At 41.9% G+C, this 19,185-nt stretch overlaps 2 protein-coding genes across 2 annotated transcripts; one reads left to right on the plus strand and one right to left on the minus strand.

Moving 5' to 3' along the window:
* Positions 1-1,639: 1,639 nt before the first annotated feature.
* BRIX1 (biogenesis of ribosomes BRX1) lies at positions 1,640-11,151 on the minus strand. The gene is made up of 10 exons (XM_037129010.2): positions 10,930-11,151; positions 7,749-7,860; positions 6,664-6,707; positions 4,910-4,980; positions 4,710-4,759; positions 4,532-4,605; positions 4,327-4,377; positions 4,090-4,191; positions 2,953-3,081; positions 1,640-2,701 (listed from the first exon to the last, which is right to left on the minus strand). Exons 1-10 carry the CDS (start codon positions 11,086-11,088, stop codon positions 2,432-2,434), a joined length of 1,062 nt encoding a protein of 353 aa, XP_036984905.2. The 5' UTR covers positions 11,089-11,151; the 3' UTR covers positions 1,640-2,431.
* Positions 11,152-11,190: 39 nt separating this feature from the next.
* On the plus strand, positions 11,191-18,808 carry RAD1 (RAD1 checkpoint DNA exonuclease). Its single transcript, XM_037129012.2, has 7 exons — positions 11,191-11,384; positions 11,816-12,051; positions 12,960-13,068; positions 14,442-14,700; positions 16,704-16,802; positions 17,106-17,289; positions 17,982-18,808. The coding sequence occupies exons 2-6, from the start codon at positions 11,857-11,859 to the stop codon at positions 17,287-17,289; spliced, it is 846 nt and encodes a 281-aa protein (XP_036984907.2). The 5' UTR covers positions 11,191-11,384; positions 11,816-11,856; the 3' UTR covers positions 17,982-18,808.
* Positions 18,809-19,185: the final 377 nt, after the last annotated feature.

Here is a 19,185-nt window from a genome sequence, read left to right on the forward strand (position 1 = left end):
AACAACTGTTCCAAATAATTTGACAAGGTGACTAAATAGCATCCTGTCATTAAAATGCACTGACTCACCAGTACACTTCACTGGAGTGTGTAATGTTTACACACATCAGCTAGGCAGTTCCATTTGTCAACCATGTGTGGTCAGAGAGAGGCTGGCTCTGCAAGTTCAGTTGTACAGGGTTGGGGTACCCAAAGTTTAGGAAGTGTCCCTTTGTCCCCAATATCCTGCTCCAGGCACAATCAAAACCAACCAACTCTACACCTCCAGTTATTTCACATACCATGGTCCACCCAAATCTCCACTTGGAACTCATACATTTGCCTGTTTTCCAGAGGATACTATACAGCCTCATTTTGAAAAGTGGTAATGCACAGGAACTGAGAAGTTTGAATGCAGGGGAAAAAATGTGAATATTCCCTCATCTGAGAATGGAATGGGGCGGGGGGGGGGGGCAGGAACAAAAGTGACAAAGGACTTTCTTCTTCCTTTAACTACACCTGATTTTGCTTATAACCTGAGTCACTTCCTTTTTCTCCTGAGGAAAAGAGACCTACTTTTGCCTATAACATTGCATAGGAAATTTAATAATTACACTGGGTATAAATTTCAGTCTAAAGAAACATCATTAAACACATTAGCTTCTAAATATACATGGACTTAAGATATGAGGAATTCCGATTCAAATGAGATATTTATATAAATGAAAGGGAATTTGGAAGAGGAATATATATATGGGAACTGATTATCAAAGTTAACTTGGAAGTTCCATGAAAACTCTACAACACACACATCAAAATGGATTAACTAAAAAATACTGTCTTCAAACTTACAACTTGTTGATTCAGGTTTATAACCTATAATTAACATCTTGAATGCAGTTACCTTATTTTCATCCAAGGCCAGATTTAATTGCCTAAAATAATGGCTTTTTTTCCCTGCTGAACAGACTTGGCCCACCTTGGCCACACACAAGTATACTGGAGCCTGACCTTCACTACCTGCATCATTTTGATTTCAAGAAGCCTCATTTAGACTATTTCAAGATAGACCGATTACGTACTTTCTTAGCAAAAAATTAAGAGAAAATAAAATATAATGAAAAATTGTTCATCCTGTCTACATTTAAAATAAAGGCAAAATTAAAATAGAAAGTGAAGGTTGTTCTAGTGAAGATGTCTAGAACCACCTTACTATATAAAAGAGCTCTTACAAACTAGTAAAAAATCACCACCACCCCAAAACAAGATGAGTCACAGAAGAAAACCAATCCCCTACCAAAAACAAATTGTATTTTTTTAATCTATCCAATTGGTATTTCATCACTGGCAAGGGTACAAAGAAATGAAGGCTCTAACCCCTGGTGAGGTACGTTATTTAGGGGAGCAACCAAAATGTTTTAGTATTCACAACCTCTGACCTGAGTTCCACTTAGAGGAAATTCCAAGAGTTGGACAAAATAATTTATGTATAGAAATGTTTGCTGCAAGCACCTATAGAAGGAAAAGAAGGTATAACTACTTAATATCCAACAAAACAGATTATACAGCTACAATATGGAGTAGAATACTGTGCAATTACTAACCATATTATAGAACACAGACATGGGAAATGTGTAAAAATAAGTGGATGACAGACCACATGCATGACCCAATTTTATTAGTTTAGATATATGTATATATACATAATGCATATAATCTGTCCACCTCCTCAGCAGCCACTGAACTGCTCATGGCCACTGGCCCCCAGAATCTCCTTCTAGGGTGGTAAACCCAGTGCTCTCTTTGCTTCAAGTAACCTTTACAAGGGGAGACATTCCAATGTTCTAGGACCCTATAATACCCCATTTTTCTTTTACTATCAGCAGTTTAGTAAGTAATTTATACCCATTGCTTCTAAAATAAAATGCTTTTGACACATGTATTAACTCATTTGATTCTCAAAACTTAAGAATTTTTATTCTACTTTTGGGAGGTGAGAAAATCAGATCAGAGGTCGGCTTTTCTGAGGCCTCATTCATTCCTGAGTCAAGGACTCAAACTTCGGTAAGATGCTTCTCTTCCTACAAGTCAACCCCAACTTTACACCAAGTCTATGCTCTCCAAGTGCCTGGAGATGCTTTGTATTACAAATCATGACCCAATAAGTCTGTTTAAACTTCAGCTTTGCTAAATCAAAAGGTCATCCAAGAGAGGATTATACCTTAAGTTTATTACTAAAAGTCTTTTAGTAATACCAAATAAACTTTGAAATGAGACAGAAATTGGTGAGTTCTCGTGATATTTTATTTAGATAAAAAGCACTAAAGTCACAAGACTTTCTTTTTTTCCTTTTAAATGCCACACTAATTAGATGTGTCCTGAATAATGAAACTATTTACACACTGCATACAAAATACATATAAAATAACTGAAAAATGTAGTTATCCCGTGATTCATTTTGCATTCCCTCTGTTCATCTTCTGTTTCATTTTTCTGTGCCTTTTATAAACCCTTTTCTTTCTTGCATTCAAATCGACCTTTGGCTCCGGTTTTACCCACTGTATTTCTACGGGTTTTTCCTCAGCAGGTGTGATGAAAACATCTGCAGTGGGATCGTGTGGAAGAACCGTCTTTGGTTCTTTCTTTCTCAGTTTCTGCACCTCTTTAACTTGCTGTTTTTCTTTGAATTTTGCAGCTGTCATGGATCTTATAATACGCCGATGCTAGAAACAAAACCAAAAAATTAGATGCTTCTGAAATACAAAGACATTTAATATATGGCAAGTACATTAACTTATGAACCCTATTTTTCTTAACCCCAAACCATTAGAAAAAAAAGTAATTTGCAAGTCTGTATGCCACAAAATCAAAATTCAGTTTCACAGATAACAGAACAGTAATTATTTGACGGAATTATTTTCACCCAGAGGAGTTCTGGGACATGGTGCACCACCAACCCACAAAAACAGCTTACCATGTTTGGTGACTGGTAGTGAGGATTTTCATACAAAGTTGGTCCTCCAAAACTTCCCTGGAAAATCTTGATGAGATTTAAGACAAAACGAGGTCCTATTTCTACAAGAGCTGCATCTTCTTCTATGATCTTTAATAAAAGAGAAACATTTCATTTTGGTTTGGATATACTACCTATCTAAAAGGTATAATGGCTATAACTTCATTCCGAATGTGCCTAAAAAACTGAAAATAAAATTAAGATGGAGGTGAAAGGTACCAAACCATCAGTATTTCCTGAAATGGATTAGTTACAGGCAGTTGTCAGAGAAAATACCAAGGTTTTTCAATGTGTCCTTTTAAAATTGAGTAGCTTGTATTTGTTACAATTCGTATCTTGCCTCTCAATTCGTATATGAATTATACAATTCCTATAATGCATGGATTCTTGAAAATCTATGGTTAAAATAAATTTCTAGAAGTGCAACTACTGTAACAAAATGTATTGAAGCACAACTATAGGAAACCCTTTAAAAATTTGAATCAACCCATAAGTTGTTTTTATAAACATAATTCAAATGAAATTAAAGGTATATAAAAGTACAGTACATGGTCAAATTTACTTTTGGATGGCTACCCACTGAGGCAACTTCTGAACTTCAAACACTAATACTGTATGTTCATTCCAATATGCCCGCCCTCAGAGGTTAAGAAGGAAATGTTTAACTCACTTTGCAAGGTATCCGATATAGTAACACACGAAGAGCCCAGTTTGCTTCAGATGCTGTCTGAAATTTTGTTTTAATGTTCTCTCCTACCTCTCTGCAGATTTATTATTACCCTGCCAAATTCCCTCGTCAAGATTTCCACAATCGCCTCCCCTTCTGACCGAGACACGCGTGACTCATCTCACAGTTCTCACTGCCCTCTACAGAGGTGATGGTTCTCTAAGTCTTACTACCCACCCCTGCCCCGGGTTGGAACCTCATGAGAGAGGCGTACATTTTTCTATATACTTTACGGCACCTAGCACAAATCTGGAACTCAACTGCTTCATGGCTCTTCAGACCATTTCTTTTTTTATAAAAACCTAAACATACAGTGGCACTGCTTGTCCTAACTTATTTCAAAGCATAACTAAAAATTAATTAAAGCTAACCTGAAAGTTCCGAAACCATATCCTGTTATCCAAAATGGTGAAAGTAAATACATGGTCCACAAACGGCTGGCTTTTGGGGTGATAGCGCGGTGTACTGAAGATCTAGTTAAAAAAAAGATGCGTTAGCTCCTATTCTACGATCCAACATGTTTTAATTTTAGATTACTGAGTTCAGAAAAAGTCCAAAGGATGACACCCATTTATAATATATTACCAGAAATACTTTAAGATATTTACCTGAATTAACAGTTCTTTTAACAAAGCATAGTGGGGTAATTCATCAAAAGCCTATAAAAATAAAGTGAACGTGTCATTTGACAATAGCAAAGTGCTTTGTTTAAAACTGTTTTTTATGTTAACCAAACTGAATCATACAACTATATCCACGATGATGTCCATGCAGAGAACAAGTTACATTTCACACACTAAAGGAAACACTTACAGGGTCAAAAGACAGAAGGGGCCGAGACCCTTTCAAACAGTTTCCAGTCATCTTGAGTTCAGCCAGGGTATGAACTAGAAAAATGAGACAACAACAAAAAAACACAGTTATAATTTTGGCACAATTATCCCACAAGTTTTTCAATTTTCTCATAAAATTTTAAATTGAGTCAACTTACTATTTTGAACTAGAAATTTAGCAGATGGTCCATGAGGTGAATTTGAAAGCCTAAAAATAAAAAGGAAGCTTTTTCCATAAATTAGAATTTAGAATGTAGTGTTTACTTTCTCTTTATAGTTAAAAATCATACTATAATGTGTTCACAACATTCATATATTTTTCCTTAGAGGTTCCACCCAAATCTTAACATTCTCTTACCACATATAGAGATCTTGTTTCTTCTTGGCTTCAAAATAGATACATTTATTGCAGTTTTTCATTTCACAAACCTAAATGGAGCAAAGTATAGAAAAATGAAGTAGGTAATGAGATCTAAAGCAACTCAATAAAATACCTGCATTCTCCCCAAAGTATTTAAGTAGATTAATGAGCTACAAAGGTCTCAATCAAGGTAACTGTATCTGGTCACAGAAAGAAAACTTTCTCGTTCCTCAGAGGTGTTCTAACCGAGGCAGACTGGGCTGCCTGCTCTTTTGGGCCCAGGATTTCAGAGCACACTGGCATCACTTCCGACTACTGGGGACCTCTTCTGACCAGCCCTCTGCACAAACTACAAAGAATGGAACAGCCGGCCCAGGGATAAAGCACACTGTCAACAGCCTCACTAATCTTAGGAAAACACAGTCCCTAGAGAATCAAACACATCCTTTATAATGGTTATTCTCACTTTTAACTGTTTTGTTTTTTTAATTTTAAGACCAGGAAGTGTAAGGGTTATTTTCCTCATTTACACTCTCATTTCTGTGCTTTAGTTCTGTGAAATCATTAAGGGATTAGTGAAAAGCAAGTATACAAAACCTATTTTAAGTTGAATTAAACTTCAACACCTTGAAGGTTTACAAAGTCACACTTTAGAAATATACAAAAGCAATACAGAAATAAAGTCTGCACTATTGCAGTATTCATAACTATCTGACACAATACTCAGAAACTCTAAACCTAACAACTTAAAAAATTCATAGGTACAATGTTTTCTTCTTGCTGGTCTTAGAATAAACATAGCAACACCGGGTTGTTTTCCACTCCGAGCTCAGTCACCCCAGTCACCCCACGCCCTGCTTTGCTAACGGCCTGCCTCCCCCAGCAGAGTGCGCCTCCATGATGACAGGGGCGTTGTCCTGCAAAACTGTTTCCACAGCCCGCAGGGTAATGCCATGATATAGCAGAGGTTCAAAATTTTGGGCTAAGTGAATAAAAGTCTAACAGCTAAAAAAAAAAATTCTCTTTCAAAAATTCTAAGTTTTTAAAAATCTGCTTTAAAATGTAAGGTTAGTCTCTTCAACACTCTAAAAATTTTAACCTCATTACGGTTTTGTAATACCTTAGAAGCAAGTACCACACGCATCACTTAACACTGGCAAGATGTGGGTTTTTAAAAATATTTAATGACTGTAAACCAGAAGGTCACCAGTTTGATCCCCATCAGGGCACGTGCCTCAGTTGCAGATTTGGTCCCTGGTCAGCGCACATACCAGGGGCAACTAATTTATGTTTCTCTCCCTCTCTTCTCTTTCCCTTCCTTCCCCTCTCTAAAATCAAGAAGCATGCCCTTAGGCGAGGATTAAATATATTTTTAGTGATTTTTTTATTTTATACCTGTTAATTGATCATTTTGTATGTGTACCCAAGTATGCACTTGGCGGTATACATTCGTGTTACACATAATGAGAAGACTGAGACACAGTTCTTGTCCTCAGGAAATATCAATATGCTTGTTGAAATGAGATAAACATAAGAACAATCAAGAAACAACATATACAGAAGCACTAAACTAAAATGCAGTGGGTATTGCTGAAATTTAGAAGGTAGATTAGTGAGATTTAATAAAATCTTTTATTAAAAAAAAGTCAGTCATTGGATAATTGACTTTTTAAAGAAAGTATCTTTAGTGTTCCATAATATTTTGTTCCTAAATATTATTCCCAGAATATTACTTTACTTTCTAAAATTACCTCATTAATCACGAACAACTTATCTTTACGGTCCATTTTAGTATCTATAAAAAGAAAAAAAAAGAAAAAGCAAGTAAACAAAAGATTTCCAAGCACCTTCAATCAAATCACACATGGTTTCTAAGTATTTTTAAACTCTTCAGTTTAAATGACATTTTATTAATACTCAAAATGATTAGATCTGAAAACACATGACATCTTTAAAAACCTTGATTCTTTAAATGTAAAAATGAGTAGTTAAAAATAATCCTGAAGAATTATAATTAGCGATCTAAGCAGTGTTTCCTCAGAATTGACGTATTTGGTGCACCCTTTCGAAAGTAGAAAAATCCTCACAACCGAATACCATGTTCCAGTTTAAGATACGCTCACTTAAACCAAACTTTGCAGTGATGAAAATTTAACTAAGTCACAATTGCCAAAGGAAACTCGAAAACTTCATTTTTGATTAGCAAAGGAAAAAACAATACCGACACAAATTACAACTCCTCCTACTAGTTTCAGAGATCCGAGGTAGACAGCAGGTCTGCGGACCACCGATCTGAAGAACGAAGAATGATGTCTGTCGGGGCGTCGAGGGAAAACCAAAGCGGCTCCGCACAGGCACGGGACCTAGGGCACAGCCCCCCGCTGCGAACTTAGCGCTGGACGTTCTTCGCTTCACTTTGCCTGGCATTTAGGAGGCTGAGCCCCAACTGAGACGCCTGAAACCCTACTCCGGGGCCGTTCATTTTCAGATTAGGACAGTTTTTGTTTCTGTTTTTAATGCAGAAAGCAATACAGGGCAGTCCTGAATCATCGAAAAGACAAGCCATGACCTCTGAGAGCGAACAATGAAGGCATTCTGGACCTTCAAGAACGTTTCAGTAATTACATCTGTTTAACAAAGAGAATGCTTAATAAATTTTGCAAAGCACTTCTGACAAAATGTTAACAGGACAAATCTTAGCACCAAAAAAACACTTCTCAGGAACAGTACTGGTTCTTGACCCCACAAGACTGAAAAACTGAACTATGACTTGAAGAGGAAATACATAAATAGGCAAGTTTATAAACATAAGTTTTACAGTAGGACATAAAGGCACCTGCTTTGGAATGAGGCATCAACATTCTTAAGTCCTGCATCAGATGTCGTGTTCGGAAATTTATTCCTCTGGAAGAAAAGATGAGAATCCGCTCCTTATTTTTCCACCTGCCCTGAAAAAAAATAAAATGTTAATAGATTTTAAACTGCAAAGTGAACCTACCTTGTTCGTTTGTTTAAAGATAAAGCTTCCCAGTAGCAAGCCCCGCCAACCTCACCTAAACCTTTAACTCAGTCAGCAGAGTTCACTGACCCGACTGCCACCAGAAACGCTCTCTGTGGCTTCCTTCCCTTTTTGTTTCTTTTTTCCTCAATCTCTCCAATTCCCCCAACTGACTCTAAGGGTCTGTCTCAGCTTCTTTTAGTTCTGTTCTCTCCAGAGTTCTCATAATCACTCCCATAGCTTCAACTGTCAGCTCCACAAAAAGGTAAAGAACTCTCTCCGTCCCACTAATCTCAAATTCTCTAGAATACTAAACCTTAAATCTAGTAAACATCCTTGTTATTTATTCTTATGAAGGTATCACCATCATTTCAGTCCTCCAGGCCTTGACTCTTCCACTTGCCCTATTCTCTCACATAAGCACGACTAAACGCTGTCAATTTCTCTTCTCTACAACTTTTATTCCTTTCCTATTCCCACCGCCTTCCTTCAGATCAGTGTAATAACCTTGCATCAACTGCAATCTCCTTGCCAGCCTGGCCAGCCTTCCCAGCCAGGAGCTCCTCCAAGAGATACGGTAAGTAGCACCAGCTCAACCTTAAAGTGCAGCTCCAATAACATCCTACCTCCCAAGTTTTTCTAAACAGAAAAACAAAGTCCAAAATGATGCAGCAGCTTTAATACTGAACGCTAAAATACATTTACATTTTCACCTCATATTGCCCCAAATCAACTGCACACTTCAGCCAATCTGACTCCATTTTTAAAATTTTCAGAATTTCCCAAACTTCAACACCTCATCAGTTTTCCCTTCTCTCTAGTATTGTTCCCTCTCGTTTCTTTTACAGTTTAATGTATTTTAATAGCAAACTTACAGAAACAGCACAGAAAGCAGACAACATGAAAAACGTACTTGTATGAAGGACAACTCAGAAAAGTACAATGAATGCATGGAATCTACCGCATGACAAAAATGCTACAAGCACCATTTAGTTAACATCAATAAGAAATTCACTTGCTTAAAAAAAATCCAAATGCTGGCACTGTCCAGAAAAATTTATCAAGTTTATTTATATTGTTATAAAGTTAAACTGCTGAACTTGTTCATAATACTTTATATCCCGGCATATATATTAAAAAACTCACAAGTGAAAATGGAAAAATGGCTGAAACCTGATTTCTGTCCCTTATTTTCCACTTGCAATCATATCCTTAGGTACCTTTTGACCCCATGGAAAAAAAATAACATTCAGAACTACCAATAACAAGAAGAGGAAGAAGAAAATTTTATTTTGTTAGGAATGTTTCCCATCATAGTGGATTCTTAGGCACTTTCTCCACGTATGTGGCGTGCTAGCTGGGTGTCTTTCGGCATAACTGCTACACCTCTGGCCTGGACGGCACACAGGTTGGTGTTTTCACGAAGGCCAACCAGGCAGGCCCCACTCGCCTCCTGCAAAGCACCAACAGCTGCTGTCTGGAAGCACAGATCCGTTTTGAAGTCCTGAGCAATTTCTCACACCAGACACCAGAAGGGAAGTTTGCAAATCAGAAGTTCGGTTGACCTCTGATCAAATCTAATTTCCCAAAGTGCCCCTGTGCCAGTCCTATAATGCTGAGGTTTCTTCACCCCTCCAGGAGAGGGTGCCCTCTTGCAAGTAGCTTTGGCGGCCTGTTGCTTCCTTGGTGCTTTACCACAGGTTGACTGGCAGGCAGCCTGCTTTGTGGGAACCACCGCACAGAGACCTCTTTACTTACCCCCTCTCTCCTTCGGCTGGAGTGCAGAAGCTAGAGGCGGCACTGGTGTCAGAGAACAGGGGGGGTTGCAAATACCCCTTTCATTTTTGAGTATGGGAATTCTGCCCTTCCTCTGAGATCCAGTCAAAGGCTAACTAATTCCTTCACGATCCCTTACCCTACTATCCTCGGGTAAAAGGAATCTCTATCTTCTGCACCTCAGTAGAATTTTTCATATTGTGAGTCGGATCAATGATACTGTATTTCTTTCCAGGCCCTTAAGGCAAGAGTAAGAGCACTAACATTTACTGAAACTCTACTAGCTTCTTCACCAAAAGTTCAACAAATTTCCTTCCTCTTACCATGCAGGTGAGAAAGGAGCTCAAAATCTCACTGTTAATAGCAAGACTAGAATTTACACTCATCTTTCATAGCTACTCCCTTCCTTGTGTTTGCCACCGCATCTCACAAGGTCATGCACTTACCGCTGACTGCGTGCTAGAGTATCACACTAAGCCGGGGGACACAGCAATCACTAACTCACACGCACTCTACATCTCCACAGATTTCCATGTAGTTTAGGAAGCTCTCGGTTGAACGAAAATTAGGTCCAAGAACTCGCGTTTACCTTTTTTTGAATAAAGACTGTCAACTTATATGAATCCTGAGTTTCCTTCTAAACTCCAACATTCAGGCAGACGAAAGAGATCACGTTCTAGTTTTGTAATCTCAAAGCGGGGGAAACCTAACTTCGTAGAATGCCCATTGTAAGTTTGGTGAACACATTTAAAACTCATACCATCTACTCTAGCTTCCATTATCCCTTGAGAGTTAAAAATCAAACAAGTCAAAGTCACAGTTCCAAGGACAGTACCTTTTTAACGGACTGCATAACAAGCTTCAAAATCCCTGACTGACAGTAGTGGACTGTGACAGAACAGTCCCTGTTAAGGGTGATATTCAACAGCTAAAAATACCTTTAAGGGGGTGGTGTGGGGGTAACTGGAAAACCGAACACTAGAACTGAGCACTCTACAAGGCGATTTCCCGAGAGCCAGGTAAGAGCTCCGAAGCCCGCGCAGTCGCCCAGGAGGCCGCCTCCTAGAGCGCAGCCACATGCACGAAGATTAAACGCTGTGACCAGTCCGGCCGAGAGCTGAAAAGCAGCCTTCCTACCACCCAAGCAACTCGGCAGTCCATGGAGCCGTAATTAGACAGGCAATCCCAAGAAAGGCGCACGAAGCAGCGGCCGCAGGTGAAACCAGGGAAGAGCCCCTTCTACCTTGCAAACCGGGCCTGGGATGCGGTCTCTGTCCTCTTCTTCTGCGTCCTCTGTCTTCTCGCGCTGCTTAGCTGGCGGCCTGGCACCTTTTTCGTTCCTTTTCGGCCTCTTCGCTGGAACCGCCAGGTCTCCACGCCGTTTCCTCTTAGTGGCCGCCATGTTGCCGGGCCGCCTGCGCTGACGGCCTTCCTTCCGGCGCTGCCGCTCGCGCCCTTTTCCGGTCTCTATGGCCCTCCTCCGGCTGTAGGGTGCCTTCTTCCGGTCTCGATGGCGCCGCACGCTTGCCTCTCTAGGCCTCGGCTAGCTCTGTGGTGACGGTGGCCGAGGTGGGCCGTCGATCTGAAAAGAGTGGCGGGAGCTGCTTCACTTCCTCCAGGTTTCCCGGAGAGCTGCAGGTCGCTTCCCCAGTGACCTGGCCGGGAAGGGTTCCTAGGCGTCCAGATCCCACGGCAAAGGTAGGGTTTCCGCGCCCTGGGCTCCCGGGACCAGTAAACAGATGCCGCCCCGGGGCGGGCTGGTGAGCCGGAGGTCTGGGACTCGAGGTGGCTCTCTGAAGACTCGGTGCCCGCCACCCCTGTTCTTTGAGAGGCGGGGCGGGGGCGCGGGTCAGCTCCGGCGTGGGCCCGGTTTGACGTAGCGAAACCAGCAAGGAGAGCTACTTCATTGGTTACCTATGAGCCTGGTTCACAACTTGTCCTGTGTCACTGTCGTCATACTAAAGATGAGGAAACTGTTACTATCTCCCTGAAGTTGCAGTTAAGTGGCAGAGGTGGGGCTCCGTCCCCGGTCCGCCAAGTTCCACGTCCAGGCCCCCCACGTTCCCCCAGCGCGGTCGCGTCGCGGCCCTGCCGGCTGTGTCGGGGGGTCTCACTGTGCATCCGCCCAGGTGCCCGGAGCCCGCGGGAGCAGGCCGGCCGCGCGGGCACCATGCCGCTCGTGCCCCAGCGGGTACCCGAGCAGAATGACTGCGGCTTGGTGGCCAGCCTCGACAACGTCAGGAACCTCTCCACTGTCCTGAAGGCCATTCATTTCCGAGAGCATGCCACGTGTTTCGCCACCAAAAATGGAATCAAGGTGACAGTGGAAAACGCCAAGTGTGTGCAAGCGAACGCCTTTATCCAGGTGTGTAAGGGACGCCCGTAGGCCGGGGAAGGAGGGTGCTCCTCACCCGGGGGGGTGAGTTCCGAAGGTCTTCGACTTAGAGAACAATAGGACATTTTGTTTTTTTCTGTCCTGGTGATATTCTTTTCCCATATTGTCTTACAGAGATAATGGTTAAGAATAATAATGTCTCAGATTTATTGAGTCCAAATACTCTTGTGTTTTATGTGTTTAACTCATTTAACCCTCGCAGTAGTGCCAGGAGGTAGTTTGTGTTATTACTCCTGTTTTACAGATGTGGAAACTGAGGCACAGTTTAAGGGATTGGCGAACAATCAGTGAGAACCCAGAACATTTGTTTCCAGGCTGTATGCTTTTTACCACTACTGCCCTTCTTAAAAAACACTTCTTTCCCCTGTATTGTTTATAATATACTCTCTTTGTTCCTACAAAGTCATACCGGTATGGTTCAAATTTCAGATATAATTCAACATGTTTTTTAACGCCTAAGTGCGCAGAATGACCTCGGGGATAAGTAAGACATGGTTCCCATCCTTAAAAGACATTGGAAACTATCACTGATGCATTACCCACACTGCTGGGCTATTTTCCAAATGACCCATCCTGTGTTGATGGCCCCAAAAGGAGACAGGGACAATCACAGGTGGGTAGCAGATCCAAGAAACTAGATGAAGGGCCCTTCCCAAGCCTTTGCATGAGACCAAAATCCCTTTTACACCTTTGACTATGGAATAGTGTTACTCTAATAGATGAGAGTTGGAAAAGCTTAAGATGTGTTGATTGAGCGTTAGAAATGACTTTCATGGGATTAGTATAATATTGTTGGTTTTTTTAACACAAAGTGAAATCTAGAACCTTTTGTGTTAAGTCTCATTCAATATCTTTTTCATGTTTACTTTTTTCCACAGGCTGGAATATTTCAAGAGTTTAAAGTTCAGGAAGAGCCTGTTACTTTTCGAATTAATTTAACAGTCCTTTTAGACTGCTTATCTATTTTTGGATCAAATCCTGTGCCAGGTGAACCATTTTATTATTATAATGCCATGAAAACATTATCCAGAGTGATCAGAACAAGACAAGAAAAGTTATTAGAGCATAAGTAATGGAAGCATTCGTTTGGAAAATGAGTTGCAAAATCATTTTTCCATGGTCACAATCATGGATTCTGACTTTTTACAGTATTGAAAGGTGCTTGTGGTTCCTTTCATTTTTGCAAAAGTGTTTACGTTCATCTTTTTTCAATTTATAAAGCTTTTAAATTTGAACTGACCAAAAGAAGACTCTGAACACGTCTTGAATATCTTCAACATTGTGAAACTATGTTTCAGTTGCTTCTTTTTCCTAACTTGTCCATAATTACAGGTTGTGGACAAGTACAGAAAAATGGAAACCCATTCTCCTAACTCCTAGTTTACTGCATTCAGAAAGTTTTTTCCTTTTCTTTTTTTGGTTAAATTATGTCTATTTTCCTAAATGCTTTCCTATAAAATATGTATATATTGTAATTTTTTAAGGATGTTTTAGAGATTGGGAATTTGGTTGCAGTGGATATAAAACTACAAGGAATTCCCAGAATAATACTATTATTTCATAGGAAAGGAATATGAGATTTAACTAGGGAAACTTTAGTTATGATTCTCTAGAAAATACATGTTAATATTATACAGACAATTCCATTGTTGCTCATTATACATTTTCTAACGCAGCTGGCTTTTCGTAATAGCATCCACCTCCCCCGCTTCCTCACCGAGGCTCTCCATCCTTCAGGAAGGGAGGGCTGGAGTGTCCTGTCGAATTCCTCCCTGTCTGGTGGTTTGCAGTGTTACCACCCTGCCCACCACTGACCATTCTCCCTTTATCTCCCACTCGATCCTAAAATTTGGGGAAAGTGAAGAATGTCTCCCAGTAGTAAAGATCAGAAGGACCCTTACGGTGAATACACCACCGTGACAGTGCGGGCAGTACCAAAGCAGTCCACGGCCGCCCTCGCTGGACCTTCAAGAAGGGGCCGGCCCACTCTGCAGCAACTGGGTGATTCTCAGTGTCTGGCCGTGTGGCCTCTCCATCCTAAAGTTGTATGTTCATATAATCCATAAGGGTTTTTGGGTTTTGTGGTTGTTTTTTCTTGAAGTATTTTGGCAAACTGGAAAATGACTTCCGGGTTACATTACATTTTGTTCCCAGTTTTCCTGCATTTAGTTTTGGAGTTGTCTATATAAAGCTGTCATCAGAGAAGATGTGATGATCCTTCATGAGTAGAGGGAGACATAGATATGTGCTAGAAATTGGGTAGAATAAAGTATTCTTGAGGAGTTTTACGTATCATTTGAGGATAAGCCCAACCCAGAGCTAAACAACTAAGTCCAAAGTATGATGTATTTCCATTGCAGGGACTTTAACCGCACTGCGCATGTGTTACCAAGGTTACGGCTACCCTCTGATGCTCTTTCTGGAAGAAGGAGGAGTGGTGACAGTCTGTAAAATCAGTACCCAGGAGCCCGAGGAAACTCTGGATTTCGATTTCTGCAGCACCAACGTTGTTAATAAAATTATTCTGCAGTCCGAGGGGCTCCGTGAGGCATTTTCCGAGTTGGATATGACTAGTGAGATCCTGCAGATCACCATGTCTCCTGACAAGCCTTACTTCAGGTACTTGAAGGCGGTGCACCTGCAGCTGCCGCGGTTTCCTCCATCTCTGTCCTTACACGTTTGCTAAGGATGCACTGCTTTCGGTATTACCCACGTTCCCAGGATTTTAAGAACTTTGGAGAGCTTCGCCTCGTCTGTCACACTTTTATTGATCAGGACACTTAAGACCCAGGAAGATTAATGCACTAGTCAATAGCCTCATAGTTAGGTAGTGTTGGTTTCTAGATGAGTAGCTCAGGCTCCTAATTCATAAACTAGGGGTCCTTTACCATTGTACTACTTAAACCGTTACAGACCCAGTTACAGCGTGAAGGACACTGGGCTTAAACTTTTAGAAAAAGTGTTTGTATTATATGGTACCTCTTTTCTTTCCTTTTAAGTCAGTACGGGATGTACAAGGAAGTAGATGTTTTCTGTCCACAGTTCATTCATTCACTGTCTACTGATTGTCTCCTCTGTGCGTATCTACTTTATTTAGCACTATGAGAAAAAACAGCTTAAAGTCAAGGTGAAGGGGAAGTAGGTGGAACAGCATAGAGAAACAAGATTGCATGACATTAAATACCAAAATAATATACATAGACACTTAGGGAAGCAACACACAAATACTTAGAAGGATCGGTGGGGGCGAGCCCTCCACGGGACGGTGCTGCTCAGCAGGAATACAGCAGCATCAGCTCGCAAGCTGAGCCTGATATTTTGACCCAACAAATTACGAAATGGCAAGATTCTTGGGGTTAGAACCAATTTAGAGAGAGGATTTAAATACTGCTACTCTTTTGAAATATTTCAGAATATTAATGAGTAAAGTGTCCTTTCACATCTACTTTGGAAGAACTGAAGGCCCTTTCCATGGCATTGGGCAGGGAAAAGTTTGGTTCAAGTTCTGTTAAACTGGTAACCAAAATGGAAATTAGTGGAACCTTTGTTGTTTTTAAAGATTTTATTTATTTAGCTTTACAGGGGAAGGGAAGGAGAGAAATATCAATGTATGGTTGCCTCTTGTGGGTCCCCTGCTGGGAACTGGCCTGCAACCCAGGCATGTACCCTGATTGGGAAGCGAACCGAGATCCTTTGGTTCCCAGGCCGGCACTCAATCCACTGAGGCACACCAGCCAGGGCTGGACCCTTTCTTAAACAGTGATATGAATTAAAATTCCGGGCACTTTAGCAGTATTTTAGAGCCCCCCACCTAAAGGATCTCTCGCAGCGTGGCTGGCTGGATGGCTCATGGGTACCCTTCCCCTCCACTACGGGAAGTGACCTGGTGGCGGGGAATGGAGAGTTGGAGTTTTTTTGGACATGTTAAATCTGAGGTGCCTGTCACACCAAAGAGTGGTTGGATATGTAAGTACAGAGCTCAGGAGATCGGTCTAAACCGGGAATTTAAATTTGGGGACCATCGTCATGGCTGGGTGGGGACAAGAGGGCCCAGAGAAAAGGTTCCATTAGAAGAGAGAAAAGCTGGGTCTTGGGGGGGGGGGGGACCAGCACTGGGGCCTTCCGTGGGGCTCGGGCGGCTCTCACCCGTGTGCTTGCCCTGTGCGAACCGTGGTAGGGCGAGGACAACCGTAAACCAGCCCGAGGAGCAGCCTGAGATACAGAGAAGCCGTCGTTGCCTGGTGTGGCAATAAGATTGGGGAGCAGCACCCCCGGGCGGGGTCTTTGTCTCTCCTCAGCTCACTCTCCCTGTCACGTAGTTCCGATTCGAGGACGAGGAGAGGTCAGTGTCAGTAGCGTTAAGGTAATGAAATCAAGGCACACACCTGGACGCTCTGAGACGGGTATTTCTGAACGCCGTTTGCTGGTTGCTGGCTCCCCTGTACCCCACAGCATCCTGTGGGGGTCTCTATCAGGGCAGTTGTTGCAGTGTTGTCAACATTGGTGTACACACCTGTTTCACTCACTAAAGTGAGATTGTTACGGAAGTGTCTATTTGGATTCTCATGTGGCTTCCTCTTGTCGGAGCAATGACTAAACGCCGTCCTCATCTTCTACTGTAGGCTGTCTACCTTCGGGAACGCAGGAAGCTCCCACCTCGACTACCCCAAGGACTCTGATTTGATGGAATCATTTCATTGTAATCAGACCCAGGTCAACAGGTCAGTTCTCAGTGCAGAGCTTGCCATTGGTGATGAGGTTAAATACCAGATTTTTAACAAAACTTTCAATCTGCTGTGAAAGTGTAGCATTTTTAAAAAATGAATAGTGGAATGCTGAGTTTACTTGAGGATTTGGGGCTATGGTGGATAAATTTTTTTAATGAGAAAATATTAGCACACTGGACAAGTATGAGAGTTTATCCTTATATTTGCTACCTGCTAGTTCTTGGCTTATTTTTCTTGGAGCCACAAGCACTGCGTGAAGTGCATCCACGTAACAGCTTCTTACTTGCTGTCCCGCAGATACAAGATCTCGTTGCTGAAACCCTCCACAAAGGCACTGGTCCTGTCCTGCAAGGTGTCTGTTCGCACGGACACCCGCGGGTTCCTCTCGCTGCAGTACATGATCAGGAACGAGGACGGACAGATCTGCTTTGTGGAGTATTACTGCTGCCCCGACGAAGAGCTTCCTGAGTCCGCGTCCTAGGTACGGCAGTGCCCTGTGACAGGCATCACACTCACCACGGTCACGTGCTCCTTCTCCGTGATTCCTATTGGGCTTCCAGAGGGAGGAGCGCGGAAGAGACAGGGGCAGGGTCCCTGTACCCCAGTCACCGTGTGTTTGGTCATGTGGTCACAGATGATCCTGTTCCAGACTGTACTGTGGTTCTGTCTTTGAACTCATAGGGATTACAGTGAGCCAGGATGAATAAACTATGTACGTGTTCTATTCTATTTAAGTAGGACATTTCAGAAGTCTGAAAATTTACAATTTGATGGAGCCATATATGAAATCTTCTTTTATATATTTATTGTTATAGAAATTAAAGGTATATTAGTATTGCTTATTAGTTTGAATTACGGAAAATATATCTTTAAAAAAAGATTTTATTTATGTATTTTTGGAGAGGGGAGAGGAGGGAGAAAAGGAGGGAGAGAAACATCGGTCAGTTGCCTCTTGTACGCACCCTGACCAGAGACCGAACCCACAATCCAAGGATGTGCCCTGATTGAAAATAGAACTAGTGACCTTCCGCTTTGCGGGACAATGTCCGACCAACTGAGCCACACCACTTAGGGCTTTTTTATTTTTATTTTTTAATTAGGAAAACACATTTTATTTTTTTTAATATGAGGCATTTTTTATTGAGATATAATTGACATACAGCATTGTATTAGTTCCAGATGTACAAGATGATTCAGTAGAGAATGTATCTTAAAGCAGTGATTCTTCAAGCCTTGTACCCAGACCAACACCATCGGCATCACCTGGAAGCTTGTCAGCGGCCCTGCCAGTGGGCCAGCAGTCGTGGTTTAAAGAGCCCCGCCCACCCCTGGAAATTCTGGTGCATGCTGAAGTTTGAGAACCGCTGTGTTAGAGGGCACTTAAAAAGACAAGCGTGTAATTGCATTGAAGTGATTGCTTTTCTATGTGATTTCTTCATAAGCTTCTGAAGCTTAGGGATCACTAAACAATTTTGAGTAAGTATATGGTTTATTTTTAAGTATTTTGAAGAAATATATGAACAAGATATAAAAGTCTTCAGAGCTACAGATGTTCTTGTTCTCAAAAGTGTTCAGTGCGGTGAGTACTTAGTAGACACCTGTTTCCCTGAGTTTCTCAACCAAAGGAAGGTGTAGGAAGCCAGTTACGAAGTTATTTTTGCATTTCTTGGGTAACCTGCCATGAAGTAATTTTGCAGCATGTAGATAATTTAATAATAACTAAAATTACCTGGCTTGTTTTCTAGTAGAAAAAAATATATACCTAAAATAGTTTCTGGCCCTGGCCGGTGTGGCTTGGTTGGAGCATGTCCTGTACACCAAGAGGTCGGTTCAATTCCCAGGGCAGTAACACGCCTAGGTTGTGGGTCCCATCCCTGGTTGGGGCGCTTATTGGAGGCAGCCAATCGATGTTTCTCCCACCCACTGATGTTTCTGTTTCTCTCTTTCTCTCCCCTCCCCCCTCCTTTCTCTAAAATCAATAAATATTTTTTTTAAAAACCCTTTAAGCCGTTTCTGTACCAGGTGACACCAGCTCACTGTCTGTAGGTGGGAAGGCACCCTTGGCCTTCCGGGCGGGACAATCTTATGGGGAAACGCTCATTCCATTGCAGGATTCATCTAGCCCCTCGTACCTCCTTAGGCCAGTCACTGTGACCACTCCTTCCCCCCCACCAAAAAAGTGTCCCCTACCATTGATGATTGAGAACCATTAAGTGACAGTCACCACAATCTGAGGTTATATTTGGAATGCCCTGCGGTAAAGCAGCATACCAGGAGGGTAGTTGGAGAGCATTGGAGCAAAGTCCTGCTCCCAGTCAGGCACAGTTCTGTGGGTGGAGCCCAGGGAGATGCCTGACACCCAACACATCCCCCAGGC

The sequence above is a fragment of the Artibeus jamaicensis genome, unplaced genomic scaffold (assembly GCF_021234435.1).
Source record: "Artibeus jamaicensis isolate MK-2021 breed Jamaican fruit bat unplaced genomic scaffold, CSHL_Jam_final scaffold_369, whole genome shotgun sequence".
Taxonomy (NCBI): domain Eukaryota; kingdom Metazoa; phylum Chordata; class Mammalia; order Chiroptera; family Phyllostomidae; genus Artibeus; species Artibeus jamaicensis.

Coding starts and splice junctions, on each gene's coding strand:
- BRIX1 (XM_037129010.2), bottom strand. CDS start 11,088: ATGGCGGCCACTAAGAGGAAACGGCGTGGAGACCTGGCGGTTCCAGCG. Junction 7,861..10,929: donor TCCCAGGCCCGGTTTGCAAG/GTAGAAGGGGCT, acceptor ATTTTTTTTCAG/GGCAGGTGGAAAAATAAGGA. Junction 6,708..7,748: donor GATGCCTCATTCCAAAGCAG/GTGCCTTTATGT, acceptor TTCTTTTTATAG/ATACTAAAATGGACCGTAAA.
- RAD1 (XM_037129012.2), top strand. CDS start 11,857: ATGCCGCTCGTGCCCCAGCGGGTACCCGAGCAGAATGACTGCGGCTTG. Junction 12,052..12,959: donor AAGCGAACGCCTTTATCCAG/GTGTGTAAGGGA, acceptor TTTTTTCCACAG/GCTGGAATATTTCAAGAGTT. Junction 16,803..17,105: donor AATCAGACCCAGGTCAACAG/GTCAGTTCTCAG, acceptor GCTGTCCCGCAG/ATACAAGATCTCGTTGCTGA.